Below are 18,841 nucleotides of genomic sequence, written 5' to 3' on the forward strand. Positions count from 1 at the left end.
AAAATGGCGCTGTTCTTAAAAAAGTAAAAAGAAAACTGCTGCACTTAAATTTAAAGTATTCATAGTTGCCTATTCATCAAAAGTTGGAAATGTTGCTTGGACCTCATAAATATAGGCTATATGTCATATTCATACACTTTTAGACAAATCTTGAAATGTTAAATTTACATATGACAGGGTTCATACAGGCACAGCCTAATGAAAATCAATTCCAGCACCTATTTTTTTTTCAAGACTGACATGCTATGTATTGAAGACCTGAAATGTATTCTCAGCAACCCATTAAACATTGCATAGGAATAGATACACATAAAAACCATTATTAATAATAATAATAATAATAATAATAATATTTATTAATCATATATTAATAATATAATAAACCTGCACTTAATGCTTGTGAAATCTTTTTTGTACTCAAGGAAAAATACTATTACACTGCTAAAATAACACAAATTTTAGTAAATAATACTAATATTAGGTAAAAGTACAAAGTACTCTTTTAAAAAGTACTAGTTGGTTACTTTTGAAAAAAAAAAATCAGATTTTCATTATGAAATCACTTTTTTAAGTGTAAACCTGATTGAATGGTTTAATTGCTTAAATCTCAAAGCTACATGTATAGGAATTTGCACTAACAAAGGAAGTATGGTCGATTTTTCCTTTCATGACAATTAATCTTTTTTCAATAGCATTGGCAAAACTACCACATAAACTTTAAGGCCATAGAGACACTTTTTGCCCATTTTTAAACAATATTTTCAAGCTTTGAAAGGTTTAATTAAAGTATATGGTAAAAATATTTAAATTTAGCCTTTTATTTAAATATTTTACACTATTTTTCTTTACAATATGGCAAATCTGTTTCTTAAATAGCTGTACATCACATGTAGATTTTATTTTACACTTGATCTTAATCTAAAATACAAAAAAAAAAATAATACAAGTACACTGTCAGTAAAAAAATAAATAAATGACTTCATTTTACTTGAAGTATTTGAAATATGACAACAATACATTTATCAAAGCAGTGCTTTAAGAGCCTTATTGTTAATTTTGATAAATAAACAATACGTAACAACGAATTGTTTTGACCTGTAATGCTTTAAGACAGATCAGAATACAGCTAAATGTATAACGTTAAATCACACAAATACCTCATCCAGAAACATTTCCAGCATAATTCTTTTGTCGTAAAGAAATAAGTCCCCCTTTGCTTAAAGTAAGTTTCACTTCACAATACAGCCAAAAAAGAAGACCATTTGCATTGTCATCGATCATGCATCAATCTAATTCGAAATACTTGATAACTTTGAATACTTTTGAATAAATTTAGTCAAGGAATAAAGATAAATAATGTCTACTTTAATAGTGGAGAGATCGCGATTGTATTCAACCTTAGCACACAGGCGATCATGAGAGGACTTGCAGTTCATTTGAAAAAAAAAGCCTATTTAGGAGCTAGCATATCTGTTTTAGCGATTTGCGTACATGAATGCGCTCTCTCGTGTTAAAATAAAGCACTCGCCACATTTGCAGAAATGAGTAATTGCGCAATACCTCCATTCCCGCGCCGCCATTCAGAATGTATTTAGAGGAGTGACAGGTCAGAGGCGAGTCGACTGGCTGTCGGAGAGCGAAACGTGTATGTAGATCATCCAAAAGGCAGGAAATATGTCCGCGGTTTAATTACTCTGCTAGACATCTCTATAGTGAAAACATCCGAGAAGCATTATTCCAACAAAACATTTGTTTTTAAGTTGTTTTCTCTGTCTCTGCAACACAGAAAGCCTTTGTCCCGCCCTTACGTTTCACACGACTAGAAAAGGTCGACTGTGATTGGCTACTTTTCATGTCAGTCAAATCACCCTTCAGAATCAATGCTTAAACTTCGGAAACTGATTTTCAGCAGCTTATGTCACAATTTCACAAAGCACTAAAATAAACATTCTAAGCACAGCGTTGTGATCGTACGCTTCACCAAGCAGACAATGCTGATCACATCGATGTTATATTACGCATCAAAGGATTAAAAGTGTTAATTGTTTCTTTCATTATTTGGCGATTCCTCCGCGTACCACTAGGAGGAAGCCCGCGTACCACAGTTTGAGAACCACTGGTCTAATGCAACACTACATGTGAGAAACATTGCAAATAATTAGTAATTGATAAAATATTAGACGTTACTGTCACACATCTTATAGAAGTATCATATCAATTATGAAACTGATATTGATATAATGAAGTTGATTTGTGTGCAAATCAATACAGCCTATTGCAGTGACAGTGTTGGCCTTATTAAAGGGTATTGCCCTTAATAATTCCATGTCTATATATATATATATATGCTGTTTCTTTAACCTGCAAGTCTTTATTTTAAAAAGTACATAGATCATACAGTACTGTCTGCTTCTCAAGCTTTATGAGGAGTGTCATTCATGTCTGGTGCACTCAGAAGACAATCGCCTGTGATATGTCATTTGGTTTTTGATTGTTAGGATGTTTTAGGCATAGTTATAATAATATTTATACAATATAGTTTTAATAATATTTATACATGTTCAAACTAGTGTTACTCTGTCCGCTTCAGTAATGTCCAGTGGCAGAGTAACAGCTCGTGCAAAGGATGAGACGGACAAAAGTAATCAATGCATGCCCTTCTTTTACTTATTTTAGTATTGTTAGGTTCACAGTGCAAACAGCTCTCGGGTGGAATAACTTGAGTGAACATAAAACAAAGAGTAATGCATGAAAAAAAATGACTTCGAATAATGTTTCAAGTATTTTGTGATGCATGTTAAAATGTGCTCCTAAAAGTACGTGGCTCCTGCCCGCCCCCCACAGGTTAATAGTAAGCTAATGTAATTTCATAATGCAAATCTTAAATTCATGCTAACCAATAAATGATCAAAGGAAATGTATTAATGTAATACAATATAAATTGATGTTTACTTTAAACTGTAATTATATTATTCTATTAAATTATTAAATATATTAAATTTTTTGTCAAATAAAATATTTTTGTAGAGTCATCCACCATCATTTTGTGGCTAAAAAGTATCGATTCAGGCACCGTTTTGGCACTGGTATCATTTTAAAACTATCGATTTAGCAACGGTATCAAAAAAAACCCAAACGATACTCAACCCTACTTTGAAGGTGCTGTATACTTTTATAACTGACCTGTCTGCAGTTTACACACAAAAGAAAAATACAACACACACATATTCTCGAGTCAGTTATAAAATGATACTCCATGAGAGATTTCTTAAATTAATCTACTACTATATTTTAGAGAAGCGGGAGACACAATAAAAAACTGTTCTCTTTAAATTTCCTTTGCTTCATTAATTACATCAGCTAGTGCTTATAGATAATGTAGTTTATTTGCTGTTTATTAAGGGATAGATCACCCAAACATTTACCCATCTTCAAGTGGTTCCAAAGCTTTGAGCTTCTTTATTCAGTTTGATAAAAAATTTTTTTTTTAAAGACAGCTGAAAAACGTTAGCCATTGACCTAGATAGTAGGGAAAACAAACGTTATGCAAGTCAGTGGTTACAGGTTTCCAGCTTTCTTCAATTTTTTTCTGTTATGTTCAACAGTAGAAAGAAAGGTTGTCGATAGATTGTAGAAAGGTTTATAACCACTTGAGGGTAAGTAATCAGTCTATTTGCATTGTTGAGTAAACAATTCCTTAAACAACCACTGCCAATACATTAATCTGAATATTAAAAAAAAAACTCTAAAATATTAAGTAATAAGCAATTATTTACTGTATGTGTAAGGACCCACAATATTAATATTGTACATGTTCATCAACATAATATATTGTATTATTTCATATAGTAAAAGTCTATTTCTTACATAAAAGCAAAAAGAACTTTGACTTACAGTGCTCTTTTGGAGGTTTTGATGACTGCTGATAGTCTCATGAGACACTCGTCTGATTTCTGGAATTTCTGAAGCTCAAACTCCTCCAGTTCCGCCTCTGATGTCAACAACACAAAGGCCAGGGCAGACCACTGGGCAGGTGAAAGGTAAGCAGATGAAAGACTTCCTCTACTGAGGTGGGACTGAATCTCTTTCAGCAGAGTTTGGTCATTTAGTTCATTCAGACAGCACAACAGATTGATGGATCTCTCTGGAGACAGATTCGCATTAAGTTTCTGCTTGATGTATGCAATTATTTCCTCTTTGCTCTGGTCTCTGTCATCTTGCTGTGTCAACAGGCCTCGTAAGAGTTGTCGATTGGACTGGAGTGACAGACCGAGAAGGAAGCGAAGGTAAAGGTCTAGATGTCCATTGTCACTTTCCAGAGCCTTGTCCACTGCAGTCTTCAGCAAATTCCTCATTGACTCATTTCTGTTTTTCTTGGCTTGTGTCTTGTTGCTGTCTAAAATCAGATGTTCATAAAGAGCTGCAATGAACTCTTGAATGCTCAAGTGAAGAAAGCAGTACATGGTACCAAGGATGATTCCTGTCTCCTCCTTAAAGATCTGGGTACACATGCCTGAGTACACCGATGCCTTATAGACGTCAATGCCACAGTCTTTCAGATCGCTCTCATAGAAGATCACATTGTTTCTTTCCAGCTGCTGGAAGGCCAGTTTCCCCAGTGAAAGGATGAGGTTTGGATCCCAGGAGACATCTGCTGTGTTTTCTCCATCATACTTTCTTCTGCTCTGCTGGATCTGAAAGCGGAGAAAGTGTGTGTACATCTGTGTCAGAGTCTTGGGAGATTCCTGCAGTGTTTCAGCATGAGCCATGTGTTTCAGTTCAATATTTATGTTCTCCTTCAAAATGTTTTGGAGAACAGTGGCTGAAATCCAGCAGAAGACTGGGATGTGGCACATAATAAAGAGACTCTTTGACTGTTTAATGTGATCAATGATTTCTCTGGCCTGATTCTGATCTGTGAGTCTCTTTCTGAAGTACTCTTCCTTCTGGGCATCATTGAATCCTCGTATCTCTGTCAGCCGGTCGATACAATCAGCAGGAATCTTACTGGCAGCTGCTGGTCTGCTGGTGATCCAGATGAGAGCAGAAGGAAGCAGATTTCCCTTGATGAGGTTCGTCAGGAGAACATCCAGAGAGACTGCTGAAGATACATCACGACACGTCTCATTACCAGCAAAGTTCAGAGGAAGACGACATTCATCCAATCCATCAAGGATGAACAGGACTTTGAATCGTGTGCTTCTTGTAAGGTTCAGTCCTTTAGTCTCTGGGAAAAACTGAGTTATGAGGTCTTTTAAACTTTGTCTTTCTTTCTCCTTTAAGTTCATCTCTCTGAATGGAAGAGGAAATATGAAGTCGATGTCTTGATTTTCTTTTCCTTCTGCCCAATCCAGAACAAACTTTTGCACAGAGACTGATTTCCCGATGCCAGCAACTCCTTTTGTCAGGACAGTTCTGATCTGCTTGTCTTGTTCTGGTGCTTCAAACAAATGTTTGCATTCAACCTGTATCTCTAGTGACTGATGACGTCTGGAAGCAGCTTCAATCTGTCTGATCTCATGTTCAGTGTTGACCTGCTCACTCGCACCCTGAGTGATATAGAGATCTGTGTAGATGATATTCAGAAGTGTGGAGTCTCCTTGCTGAGCATTTCCTTCAAACACACTTTGATATTTCTTCTTCAGGCTACATTTCAGTTGATTAATGAAGAACAGCTCACCTAAACAAAGGAGCAAAAATAAAACAAAAATTTTATAGTCTTAAGATTTCCAGCTATATTAATAGTAAAAGTCTCCAATCTGGGTGGCACAGTGGCTCACAAGGTGACTGTCTTAAGTCCCGGCTGTGTGGAGTTTGCATGTTCTCCCCGTGTTTGTGTGGATTTTCTCTGGGTGCTCCGGTTTCTCCCACAGTCCCAAAGACATTAATAAATAAATTATAAATAATTGGCCGTAATGTATGTGTGTGAATGTGATAATGTATAAGTGTTTCCCATTACTGGGTTGCAGCTGGAAGTGCATCCCCTGTGTAAAACATATGCTGGATAAGTTAGCGGTTCATTCTGCTGTGGTGACCTCTGATGGGACTAAGCTGAAGAAAAATGAATGAATGAAAGTTTCCAGTCTCTTACTAAGAGTTTCAACCTTTTCTAGTACACCAAATACTACTGACAAAATGTGCAGTTTGGTACCCTGTTTGAAAAATATTCTTTTTTTAATCTAATTTGTATGTTTATATTAAGGGTGGAGCCGAACCCGAATACGGTATTCGGAAAGGCACGAATAGCGTGTTTTTACGAATACTTGATTCGAACAAATACTTGAAAAATTATTTGTATTCGGGAGCAAGAAAAACACTATCAAAAAGCAGCGTTTCCTCATAAGACCACAGTGCATGCCAGCGTGAGTGAGTGAGAGAGAGTGAGAGAGAGAGAGAGAGAGAGAGAGAGAGAGAGAAAGAGACGCTCAGTAGTCGGAGGGCGGGGCGGAGATAAAAGGTGTCAGGAGCAAGCTTCTCCACAGCAACAGACAGAAGGCTCGGCTGAGCAAAAAAAAATACTTCACTGCATCACTATTTTTGTTAAATAGATTTTTGTACCTTAATTGGGTTCCAAAGGCAGTTTATAAACTTGTAGCGGAGTTGAAGCGGAGTTTGATATTCTATTACATTATTGACGTCTGCAATCGGGTGCTCTGTTTAAGCAACGTTAGCTCTGTTAGCGCGGTAATTTAGACAATAGACTGTTGACAGAGTAACGTTAACGTTCGTTTATAAAGGTTAAAACGATGCTTTTGCAGTTGTGTCGAATAGTATGCACTTATGGGAGTTATATGGTACGTCTAAATTACTGTCTTTTGCAGACAGCAAGATATATGCTATAGGCTAGTTAACCTTAGCATAGCTTCCAGTCACTTTTTATTAACTTGAAACTCCTCAAATACATTTGAGCACCCAGAAAAAGAGTGAAAAAGACTACTGCTGAGCCATTTCTTGGTCCTTTACCAGTCAAAAGAAAAAAAAACCTTCATGTTCTGTGTGGAAGCATTTTACAGTCAGTGGAGCTGCAGATAAAACAAAGTGATACTGTATAATGTTTACAAAAGTGAAATCAGCAGAGGCAGAGATATTAAACATCTGTCAACATCTTCTATCCATAATCAATCATTCATTTCTTTTCGGCTAAATCCCTTTATCAATCTGGGGTTGCCACAGTGGAATGAACCACCAACTTATCCAGCATATGTTTTACGCAGTGGCTGCTACCCAGCACTGGGAAACATCCATACACTTTCTTTCACACACATACAATAGGGACAATTTAGCTTACCCAATTCACCTGTATTGCATGTGTTTGGACTGAGGGGGAAACCGGAGCACCCGGAGGAAACCCACGCCAACATGGGGAGAACCCAGTCGGGGCTCGAACCAGCAACTTTCTTGCTGTCAGGCGACAGTGCTACTCACTGTGCCACCGCGCAACCTCCTATGTAATGTATTATCAAATGCACTAAAAGCATCCTCTCCTGATACTGTCTGGTAACCCCCCACAAGCATCAATCCCCTCAATCGGCCCAACTATGTTCTGCTAAATCCTCCACAAGCACCAAACCATCAACACAGCCACATTCTGCCCCAGCAAGTCAGTTTCAAACAAAAAAAAAAACAAGCAAACAAACTTTGTGTCTGTTTTGTGGCAGGCAGATGACAAAAGCAGGGCTGTATCTTTTAGTATTATATAGAATACTTTTGTTCTGCCAGATCTCCCAGGCAGGGGTTTATTTAGATTTATTTAGTTAATATTAGTTTTTTGGAATTATGTGCATTGGAAAGAAGTTCTTTCAGAAGAAGAACAGTTTTTTGAAGTATTATTTATTTTTATTCTGTCTATTCAGTGTCCTTCAACAAGAACGGTGGTGGTGGGGTTCATAATATTCACAATGGTATTTTATTAGTTGTTGGTTTAACCATGGATGAGATAATGGCTTCTATGTTATTTTCTTTTCAATGACATTTCTTGTCACATGTTCAAAAACAACAGCCAATATTGCATGTCTATAATTTATATAATGGGTATAATTAAACAATACTTTCACTATAAATGTAAATTAGAAGTGTAATAGAAAAATATATATATTTTTGCGCCATTTTGAATTTTACTCGAATACAAATACAAATACTTTTCCCCCCTCAACAAATACAAATACAAATACCGGCTGCTCCGCACATCCCTAGTTTATATGTTTGTATATACCCCTGAAAGAGTTGTTTTGACGTACCATTTTTTTATTTTAAATTTTAAAATATATTATTTAGGTCATATATATTTTTTTTGTAAAAGAGTTTTTTTTTTTGTCCATACATCTAAATCCCATTCAATGGCTGTCAAGGAGTTTGGAATATGCTTTAATGATATGAAGAATCTAATTCTGACAGTTTGGCAGTGTGATATGGAGATATTATTAGAACTGGTTCGACACTCTATGGTATGGATAATTATTTATGCACCAAGGTTAATTTTTAATTTTTTTTTATTTACAGTTACAGATTTGGGCATTCTTAAGGAACATGTCACTACAGTTAAGACTGTTTTCTTTGACTGTCCCATCTTCACAAGGTTCATAGTTTAATTAATATTGATATTTTTTTTATTGTAGATGAACATAAGTTGTTTGTGATGTCAGGTGATGTTATTTCTGATGTGTAAAAACAAAAGACATACAGTTTATCTGTTCTCCTTCGGATGGGGAACTCCAATGCTATAGTGCAATTATTCTACTTATGGGAATTTAGTTCAGAAAGCCAATCCTCTGAAAGAGTATGTAAACGGGCCAATGAAATGCCAAATGAATTGGCAGCGTCAGCTTGCGCGCCTGATGCTTGTTGCAATCAATTTAGCCTAAAAGCACAGCGAAAGTAAGATGAGGCATCCTTTTTGCTTCAGAGACTTCTACAGCCTTTTGAGAGAGTCGATAAGGGTTCCTCCTGCTGATATCCAGCAATTTCGAGCGAACAAGAACGGTCTCCCGGTCCAGAGTTTGTACACACAGCGGCAGACGGTCGAAGTTGCAAATTTCCTAAAAGAGCAACACAGTCGTGCAGCACGTTCTTTTCAGGATGGCGCTTCAACCGTTTGTTTCTGGATGCGGTGGTTTCCTGTCCCCGGATGATGAGGACCAGCACTGCGTTGCATGTCTGGGGGTCCAGCATGTTAATGCGGTGCTGGCGGGCAGTTCATGTCGTCATTGCGATGCCATGTCTATTGCGCAGTTAAGATTGCGGCTAGCCCTTGCAAAAGGGCGAACCATCCCAGGGCAGGTCTGAGGGTTCCAGTGGGAGATTATCTGTCGCCTCCGGGCCCACGGACCTACCACTCCTCCAAGCTCTCCATCCAAGCTTCGAGCGGAGCAAGCGATCCGTCTAACCAGATGGTAGCCCTTACGATGACACTGGGGACCAGACGTCCATTGCTGCATCGGACGGTGGGCTTTCATTGTCCGACGAAGATCCAGACCCGCTCTCCCCCTCCGGGCAGGTGAGCGCTGTCAAAACGGATCCTGAAACAGACATGTTAGCCATGCTTTCCCGGGCTGCTTCGGCCGTGGGGTTGGAGATAGTTTATTCCCCAGCTCTGCGGCCGGACCGACTGGATGGTGCTATGTAGAGGACAAGAGGGCCAAGACTTCGTAGCCTCTCGTCCCCTTCTTCCCATAGGTGCACAGTAGGCCTGGAGGGCACCTTTTCCTGCCCATGCTGCGAGTCCCTCCACCCTCACCACTCTTGATGGTGGAGCAGCCAGGGGGTATGAGGCGATTCCTCAGGTCGAGTGCGCCATTGCGGTCAATCTTTGTCCGCGTGGCGCCTCTTCTTGGCGGGGTCCGCCTTGTCTCCCCTCCAAAGCCTGTAGGTTATCTGCCTCCCTCGGAGCCAAAGCTTACAAGGCTGCGGGCCAGGCTGTTTCTGCCTTGCATGCTATGGCCACCTACCAGTGCTACCAAGCACAGACGCTGGCTCAGCTGCACGAGGGTGGGTTCGACCCAAGCTTGCTACTTGAGCTCCGCACCACAACCGACTATGCTCTTCAGACCACTAAAGGAAATTTAAGGGAATTCACCCAGGAATTCAAGGCGGTGAGTGAGCAGTCTGATGCAATGGGTAATGTCATCTATCGGCGGGACCATAAGCCCGCTCTGCCCGGCGAGCCATCCACATCTGCTGCTCCTCGCCGAAGCGGGTCCAGCGAAGGGGGCGTGTCGGGCACCTTGAAAGCAGACAGCCCAGGGTGGCGTTAAGTCCGGTAAACAGACCGCAAAGCGTCCATGAGACAGGTCATCCGGAGAAGAGGGAATTTGCTCTTTTCCCGCTGGAGGGCAGGGCCCCATTTCCAATGGCACTTTTCAGTGCCACGCAAACATCAATGAAAAAGTACTTTTCCACTTCCCCGGATGTGACAGCCCGAACTCTGCCAGCCTGGGATGCTTTGCCTTCCAGCTCGCAGGTTCTGTACATTTCGCCAGTGGCTCACAAGCGCTGGGAGGACAGTCTCCTTTCGCGTACTTCCGTATCTCCATTCTTCCACACCACTGTCAGTTTCTGCAGTGTGTGTTTAAAGGTTGAGCTTGGCAATACAAAGTCCTCCCCTTCGGGCTCTCTCTGTCTCTGCGGGTCTTCACCAAGCTTGTGGAGGGAGCCTTAGCGCCGCTGCGGCCCCCGGGCATCCGCATACTCAATTATCATGATGACTGGCTGATTTTAGCCCACTCTCGGGAGCAATTGATATTGCACAGAGAAAAAGTGCTCTGGCTCCTCCACCTGTTGAGGCTTCAGGTCAACTGAGAAAAGAGCAAACTCACCCCTGTGCTCCTCTGGCCCAACCGGACCTGGATGTCAGAGCTCTCCCTCCTCGCGACGGCCCTCCCCTGGCAGATCCCTTTGAGAGAGGACCTACTCTCTCAGGGACAGGGCACCATCTGGCACCCTCGCCCTGATCTATGGAACCTCCACGTGTGGTCCTTAGATGCAAAGAAGACTTGGGTAACCTACCGACTGCGGTGGTTAATACCATCAGTCAGGCTAGAGCCCCCTCCACGAGGCGCGCCTACGCCCTGAAGTGGAGTCTATTCACTGAATGGCGCATCTCTCGCATATAAGACCCTCAAAATTGCCAGATCAGCGTTGTGCTTTCTTTTCCCCAAGAGAACCTGGAGAGCAGGCTGTCGCCCTCCACACTCAAGGTTTACATGGCTGCCATCGCTGCTTATCATTACACGGTGGCTGGCAGCATCGTGAGAAGGCATAACCTCATCATCCGGTTCCTCAAAGGCGCTAGGCGAATTAATCCACCCCGCCCCCCTCTCATGCCCTCTTGGGATCTCGCCCTCGTTCTCACAAGCCTGCGTACAGATCCCTTCGAACCACTTGACTCAGTATCTTTAAGATTTCTGTCCCTAAAGAGAGCTCTGTTGGTCGTGTTGGCATCGATTAAGAGGGTCGGGGAATTGGAGGCATTTTTGGTCAGTGACTCATGCAAGGGAATTCGGGCCGGCTTTCTCTCACGTTCTCCTGACACCCCACCCGGGATATGTGCCCAAGGTTCCTACCACACAGTTTAAAGACCAGGTAGTGAGCCTGCAAGCGCTGCCCCCAGAGGAGGCAGAACCAACCCTTTCATTACTTTGTCCAGTTCGCGCTTTGCGAATTTATCTGGACCGCACTCTTCTGTGCAGCTCTTTGTCTGTTATGGTGGTCGGCAGCAGGGAAGTGTCATATCGGAACAGAGGTTAGCCCACTTGATAGTGCATGCCATCTCCTTCGCTTACTAGAGCCAGGGTGAGTCATGTCCCCCAGGAGTGCGTGCGCACTCCACTTGGAGCATCGCATCCTCTTGGGCGCGTGCACATGGCGCCTCTCTAACAGACATCTGTAGATCTGCGGGCTGGGCGACACCTAATACATTTGCAAGGTTTTACAATCTGCGAGTGGAGCCAGTTTCCTCAAGGGTATGATGTAACCCTTGGTAATTGAGGAAACAACTCAGTTAAGGTGTTGAAACACGCTTGCTGCGCCATACTCCCTAACACTGAGATACATGCGCTAATTCACTCTGTCAGTAAAGTTTACCACTTAGGTGAGCCCTGCAGATTCCTCTGAGGCCCCCAGCACACTCAGCGGAGGAGTCACTCCATGGCCCATTACATTGTAGATCTGCCCTCTGGTCAGCCCGCATTTTGGGTATAGGTGCCCGATATGCGTGATCCCCACTAGGCGATCCTAAATGCTTATTGAGCCGCGGTGCAGCCCCCCCCCCACCCAAACCCCACAGGCTGACCCGTGTCTTCCCTCTCCGCTAGCCATCTTATTATATGCGTACTCCTCCTTCTCAGGGCTAGTCCATATATTCTGCCATCATATCTCCCCATTGGGTAGCAGGTGGCCTCCGCAGCATCCTCCCTATCGGGACTGCACGCTTTCCCAACGTACTGTAGTATTTTAATTCCTAGAAATTATCTAGACGCTTGCGGCTCCTGAAAAATATATCTTAATCTGTAAATCTTCCTTGAAGTGGGATAAGTAAGGGCCAGGGAACCTGTTGGAAGACCGCACCTCTCTATGATGCAGGTGCACTCACACTTGCCTGGCAAACCTCTCAGAGGCGGAGGTAAGGTGCAGTCATTATGGCGTTTTCCAGACATTTCCCATAAGTGGAATAATTTCACTAAAGCATTAGAGTTCCCTATTCCAAGAGGAACACTCTGGTTACTAATGTAACGGAAATGCTATATAGCATCGCCATAATGACTGTCCCTTAGCTGTGGGTATCAGTCCCACTTTTTGTTTTCGTTGTGCTTTTATGATAAATTGATTTCAACAAGCATCTGGTGCGCAAGCTGACGCTACCAATTTATATGGCATTTCATATGCCTGTACAAACCCTTTCAGACGATTGGCTTTCTGAACGAAAATTCCCATAAGTGGAATAATTCCCCTATAGCATTTCCATGAAAAATTAGTTAAAAAAAGTTGTCTGTCTTATTTTAAGTATAAAAAAAGCATATGTTTATGTGAAAACTAGGGGTGTAACGGTTCAATACGACACAGTGGTGTCACGGTTATGTATGTTTTCGATACAGCAAAAAAAGAAAAAAGCCAGAGGATTTCTCTAATTTTAATTTTTTTAACGTATTAAAACTAACATCATTAAAGTATGATCTTGTTTTCTTTTCTTTTACTTTAAACAGAGATAGAGCTATACGTCTTGGGTTTCTGCTTAGCAGCAAATAAAACAAACCCTTCTTTATACTCAAAACCAAGCTTCCTATAAAAAAAAAATATAGAACCTAGTATAAAATAATTATGGAACTCAGTTTCAATCAACTTAATTAATTTTTTTTTATTTTCAGAAAGATGAGTGTCCACCTTTTCTTCAGACAGCACAGATCTGCTTAATTTCACTGTCACCTGCCATTTTAGTGGATCTGAAAGCAGGAATTATCTGACTGAAATGGGCTTGTGAAGGAATAATGTAACTGGGTTCTATTACATTTAACATTTTCTTAAAACCCGACATTTCCACTAAAGATAAAGGATTCTCATATCCACAGCTATAAATGTGCTGATCGCCTCTGTGATTTGTTTTGCCCTGTTCGAATCTGTAGGAATTGCCTGAATGCTGTTCCAGTTCCAGTTGCTGATTCCGTGATGTCAGGTGTAAATGAGTTGATATGCTCAAACATTACTGCTAAAATAGCTTACTGTCATAGCAGAAGATTTCTTTGTTTTTTTCCACCACTCTCTTGGTGGTGGTGATGGTGCACGACGTATCTGAAGAGCAATGGAGGCGTGTGCGTGCGATGTACCTGAGCGACTCGGGTGAGTTGTGCCTAACGTACCTGAAGAGCTGGGAAGGATGCGGTGGAGAGGGGTGTGCGACGTATTATTTTTGTATAATTTCACTATACGAAAGTGTATGTGACAAATAAAGGCCTGATTTGATTTTGATTTGAGCTGGGAGTCTCTATGCATTTGCAGGAGACTCCTGAAACCTCCGGGAGACTTTGGATGTCTGGGATTACATTAACGTTACTAGCCATTTTGCGAGCTAGTGTGGCGCGTGCCTGACTGGAGTAGTGTTTGGAGGTGGGCGGGTGTGGTGATATGTGAACAGGTTATTAAGATTGGCTGTTTTGTGTCGAGGTCCAGGGTTGCTGGGGCAACGGGGACGGAGCCAGCACGAGCAAGCTGACACAGAAGGCAGCAAGATTGTTAATGAGTGCATGCTTTAATAAAGTGATATTCTGCAGGGCCGGCCCGTAGCATAGGCAGTATAGGCAAATGCTAAGGGCGCCGCACATCCAAGGGGGCGCCAAAAATGAGGGAAGAAAAAAATTAATTCCGCTATTCTTAAAACTATGGTATTACTTCAGAAAGGAATAAGCCAACATTAATTTAGTTGTAAAGTGCAAAGCCTACTACTAATAATAATGATGATATTGCCTAAGACCCCCCCTGAATAATTAGACTTTACAGTGTTATTTCTTTTGATGGGTCAACAAGCTCGGCATGTCAAGATGTCCCAAACTGTCTGGTGCGCAGGGGAGGCAAAAAAGAAAGAAGAGGGGAGTAATGTTACAATAAAGATGATTATTTTGCTGTATCTGAACAAGAATTGATAACGCCATTAACAATTAGCATGACACTGTCAAATCTCAAATGTCAAAGTAATTTCCCATATTCTCCCCCATATGTTTAATCTTTATATGAAAAGTGAAAGTACCATCAATACAGAGCCGTTGTCGTGATATGATTGCAAGAGCTGTTCAAGAGAATTGTGCTTTCGCTTTATTTTGGCTTGAAAGCACATTAAAATGAATATAAAAACATCTGCATTCACTTTCTTTCCAATAAAGCTGTGCGTTGATCGTCGCAACCTCTGAATTAGTTTAGCCGACAGTACGCATGCTGACTGACGGAAGCGTCTGTAGGATGAACTGTTCCCAGATAAGCTTCTGATTTTGGGGGTTACGTTTGGAGAGTGTAAAGAGTGTGTAAAAGAGTAAAATTCTAGTAATTAAATGATGTAATAGCAAAAATGTTGTAATAATGTTGCTTGGAGTTGCATATTATATTAAGTCAATATACAGTAAGCACAAATATGGTTTTAATGAAAAGTTATTTTTAAATCCAGTCAACATTCAGAATGGATAATGACTGGACTAGTAAGTCCACAAATTCAAGGAATTTTATAATCTTTTTGGAGATAAAATGAGGTTGTGTAAAGATGAATGTTCAGGTAATATTTTGATGAGAGACATTGGAGAGATTGACTATGCCTGTGTCCACAGTGTGAGCCTTCTCTGTGAGAATAAACATTTACTGATTGTGAGTGCCAGTATATCTGCCCTACATGTTGAATATGCGAGAGAATCTGATAATGACACATTTTTTTTATTTGAAAATAGTCTATTTATATGTAGTCAATGAAAAAGCACAAGAATATGTGTATAGCATAATTAATAAACTCATAATTTCATTTAGAAATTATTCAGAATTATTCATAGTTGTATTCTGATGTCATCACTGTCTTTTGCATTGGACGGATCATGGCCTGTACACAAAAGCCTCTCATCCCCCATGTATTTATAATATCTGTTATAAATAAATGAATAAAAATATTTATTTTAAATAAAAAAGTATTATTATGATTGTTGTTATTTATTATTATTATTAAACAATTAATATTCTAAATAAATAACAGAAAATTGTCCTAAATGTAACTGTAACAAAGACACAATTGGAGTGGTATGCTAAGATAATTTAAAGGGTCACGAAACACCAAAAGACATTTTTTGAGCTGTTGACAGTCGTATATGTGTCCCACACTGCTAAAAGCACTATTAGGACACCTATATTTCACTAAAACGTGTAAATGGGTTGCTTTTGCGTTATTTCAAGCTAATTTGTACTTCCGGTTTGAAACTAATTTTTGAATCGTCATGGACATGAGATAATAGTGTGTATTCCAGCGTGTAGACTGGACGTCTGTACCAGAGTGGGCCTTATTACGACTCAGAGTGTGCTGCATTAATGCATGAGTAAAGCTTGGTTCAAACCAATCAGCGTGCTCTATTGGTCAACTTTAATATTCATTACTGTCACAGTGTTTACACGACAGAGACACCACGTTGTATTGGCAAAACAAGTGTGAAGTGTTGCTTTTATAGTTTGCTGCAGTTTTGTTTTCATTTTCTCTTTGTGAGAGCCCAGCTCGTGTAGGATTTTCACCGCATTTTGTGACCGGAATAGCACAAGCGGCTTTCTGACACTACCTGCCGTGTGAATCTAAGTTTCCGGGAAATGCGGAGGGTTTTTTTCTCTCATTCTCCGTGCGGTATCAAACATTGCATGAAAAATACACGCTTAGAGCAATCAAATATCTCGTTTGTCGTGAGGGGCATGAATGAATTCCCTGAATGAAAGAGCCAAACTGCAGTTAAAGTCCACCATTCAATAATTTGGCAAATAATTCGACTACAGATGTCCATGTAAACATAGTCACTTTCTCCCGTGTGGGTGTGTATTTTGACTCTGAAACTCGCACGTGCCCAAATAGACACTTCCACACCATCCCTCCTTAGTTCCTCCGACACTACCCCCTAAACAGAGCTGGACACATCCACTTTTCTGACTTTTTCCAAAGTAGAGGTGTGAAAACACCCTGCTGAAACAAGGGCGTGTCATGGCCCTTTAAGAAGTCCTTTGCAGGAATAGCCTATTAACTTAATTCAGTTGGCATTTATGTGTGGATGTTTCCCAGTACTGCATTGCAGCTGGAAGGGCATCCACTGTGTAAAACATGCTGGAATAGTTGACCGTTCATTCCGCTGTGGTGACCCCTGATTAAATAAAACCGAAAAGAAAATGAGTGAATGAATGAGAATTATCTGTTGTCTTTTAAAACCGACTCATGATTTTTTTTAGGCCTAATCCTACCTCCCTGACTTTTCATCCCTCCTTTCTGCTTCATAGCATGTTAGGTTAAAATAAGATCAGCTTTCACCATGCATGAGGGCTGCACAATTTTTTAAACGTGCATGTTAACAACTGGGATTCCTCTTCTGTCTTCAGATGTCCTGCTGAGGTTTCTCAGTCCCACTGTTGCAAAAACTTCTAAGTGTTTTGAATGTACAATTGCTTTGTTTAAATAAAAGAATGTCCAAGAAAAAGCTAATACGTTTGTTATATGTACACTAGCAGTTGAATTTACTGTGATGTGACAGGGCGCCAAATTGGTTAGGGCCGGCCCTGATAATCTGAGTTCAAAAGCGATGTTCTACTGTTTAACATGAAATGCTGCCTTCACGCTTTTGTCTGCCACGTCATTTGGGATGCCATGTTGAGCGTTGTTGCACTGAAAACATTATATTTTGTACTTATTCTCTCTTATCTTTTTAGATGTTAGTCTGAATCGAATCATTCATTTTGTAATGCGTAACGAACCGAAAGTCTCGTACCGAATGGTTCAATACGAATATGTGTATTTTTATACCCTTAGTGAAAACCCACCTAAAAATCTTATAATTAAACTTGAGTGTTTATGCTATTTGTAAGTGACAGTCTGAAAGATGGCCATGAGTCTCTTACCCTTGAGAGCATCAGCAGCTTCATCTTGCTTCATCTCTCTCAGGAAGAAGAGTGTGAGATCAAGAGCTGATTCTGTGATTCTGCTTCTGTTCTCAATAAAGTCCTTTACAAACTCTTGTCTGTTTTCTTGTAAGATTTTCTTAAACTTTTCCAGTTCATTCTTCAGAAATCTGAACATTTTGCTCTCAAGATTCTGCAGTTGAAGAAACAAGACAAACAACATTTAACCGAAACATTTGCATACAGTTGTACATCAACAAACCACTCAATAATTGAAAATACATTATACTATGAGTCAGTTAAATGCTTGATTCTGATTAGCTGATGGACATTTTAAAGTTATTTTTCCAGATAAACACAGCTAAAGGCATCCAGGCAGGTTGAGCATATTACACTTCCATATCACTATACTATATGATTTCAGAAATTTCACAGCTACAACAGTTAAAAACAAAAATCACATTGAAAGATTAACGCGTGCTTTTGATAAGATAAAATGCTTAAGAAACTAAGGAGCAGTTAGAAAACAAATACCTGTTTTAATGGAATTAGCTCAAATTTATGAATGTTAATAATTAACAATAACAAGTTATTATTTAATTATAAATATGTAGATTTAACTTACAGTTAAATGTAGCTGAATAAAGACAACAATGAATTTGTCCATATGACTTAATAAACTAATTTGATTGTCTATTTATTTGAAAAGGGAATAATAATTCTTGTGAAGTAAGGGAATAATTTAAGTTTTAATAAACTTGAATAAAGCTGGTAGCAAAAAGAAAATATTTTACCGTAAAAGTGATTGTTTTTGTGAGGGAAAACAAAGACAAATCCACTTGGATTAAAATAATTTAATGACTAACACACAACGATACACAAAGCGAGAAAGTATAGAATTTAGGTAAAAAATGGTAACGTTCACACAAACAATAAAGCTCCCACACAAATAAAAAGAATAACCAAGCACTTTTGGCCAAAAGGTGGCGCTGCTCCAGAAGTTCTTGAGTACTTTCAGGGCATGGGGTTAAAGATGCATACAATGTCTTGTAATGATATGTGAATGTGTTAGTAAAATATAGCAATTTTGGCCAAAAATAGAAATGGGTGACGGCCAAAATGGCTGACCAGTAAAAATCAGACATCATTCGACTCGGCATGCTCTGCCGGATGTAATGAGACCAGTTTCATGAGTTTCGGACGAAAGGTTGAGACGTTATAAGCCAAAAATCAAGTTTTTAGT

At 40.0% G+C, this 18,841-nt stretch overlaps 1 protein-coding gene across 1 annotated transcript in view; it reads right to left on the reverse strand.

Moving 5' to 3' along the window:
• LOC108183562 (NLR family CARD domain-containing protein 3-like) overlaps positions 1-18,841 on the reverse strand; it is a 163,471-nt gene that overhangs the window by 78,842 nt on the left and 65,788 nt on the right. Inside the window, exons 8-9 of the mRNA XM_087248506.1 lie at positions 17,599-17,791; positions 3,895-5,680 (exon numbers count right to left, since the gene is read on the reverse strand). Coding sequence (XP_087104632.1) covers positions 3,895-5,680; positions 17,599-17,791 — 1,979 coding nt within the window. The remainder of the gene's footprint in view (positions 1-3,894; positions 5,681-17,598; positions 17,792-18,841) is intronic.

Source organism: Danio rerio, chromosome 4, assembly GCF_052040795.2.
Source record: "Danio rerio strain M-AB ecotype USA chromosome 4, GRCz13ab, whole genome shotgun sequence".
Lineage (NCBI taxonomy): Eukaryota > Metazoa > Chordata > Actinopteri > Cypriniformes > Danionidae > Danio > Danio rerio.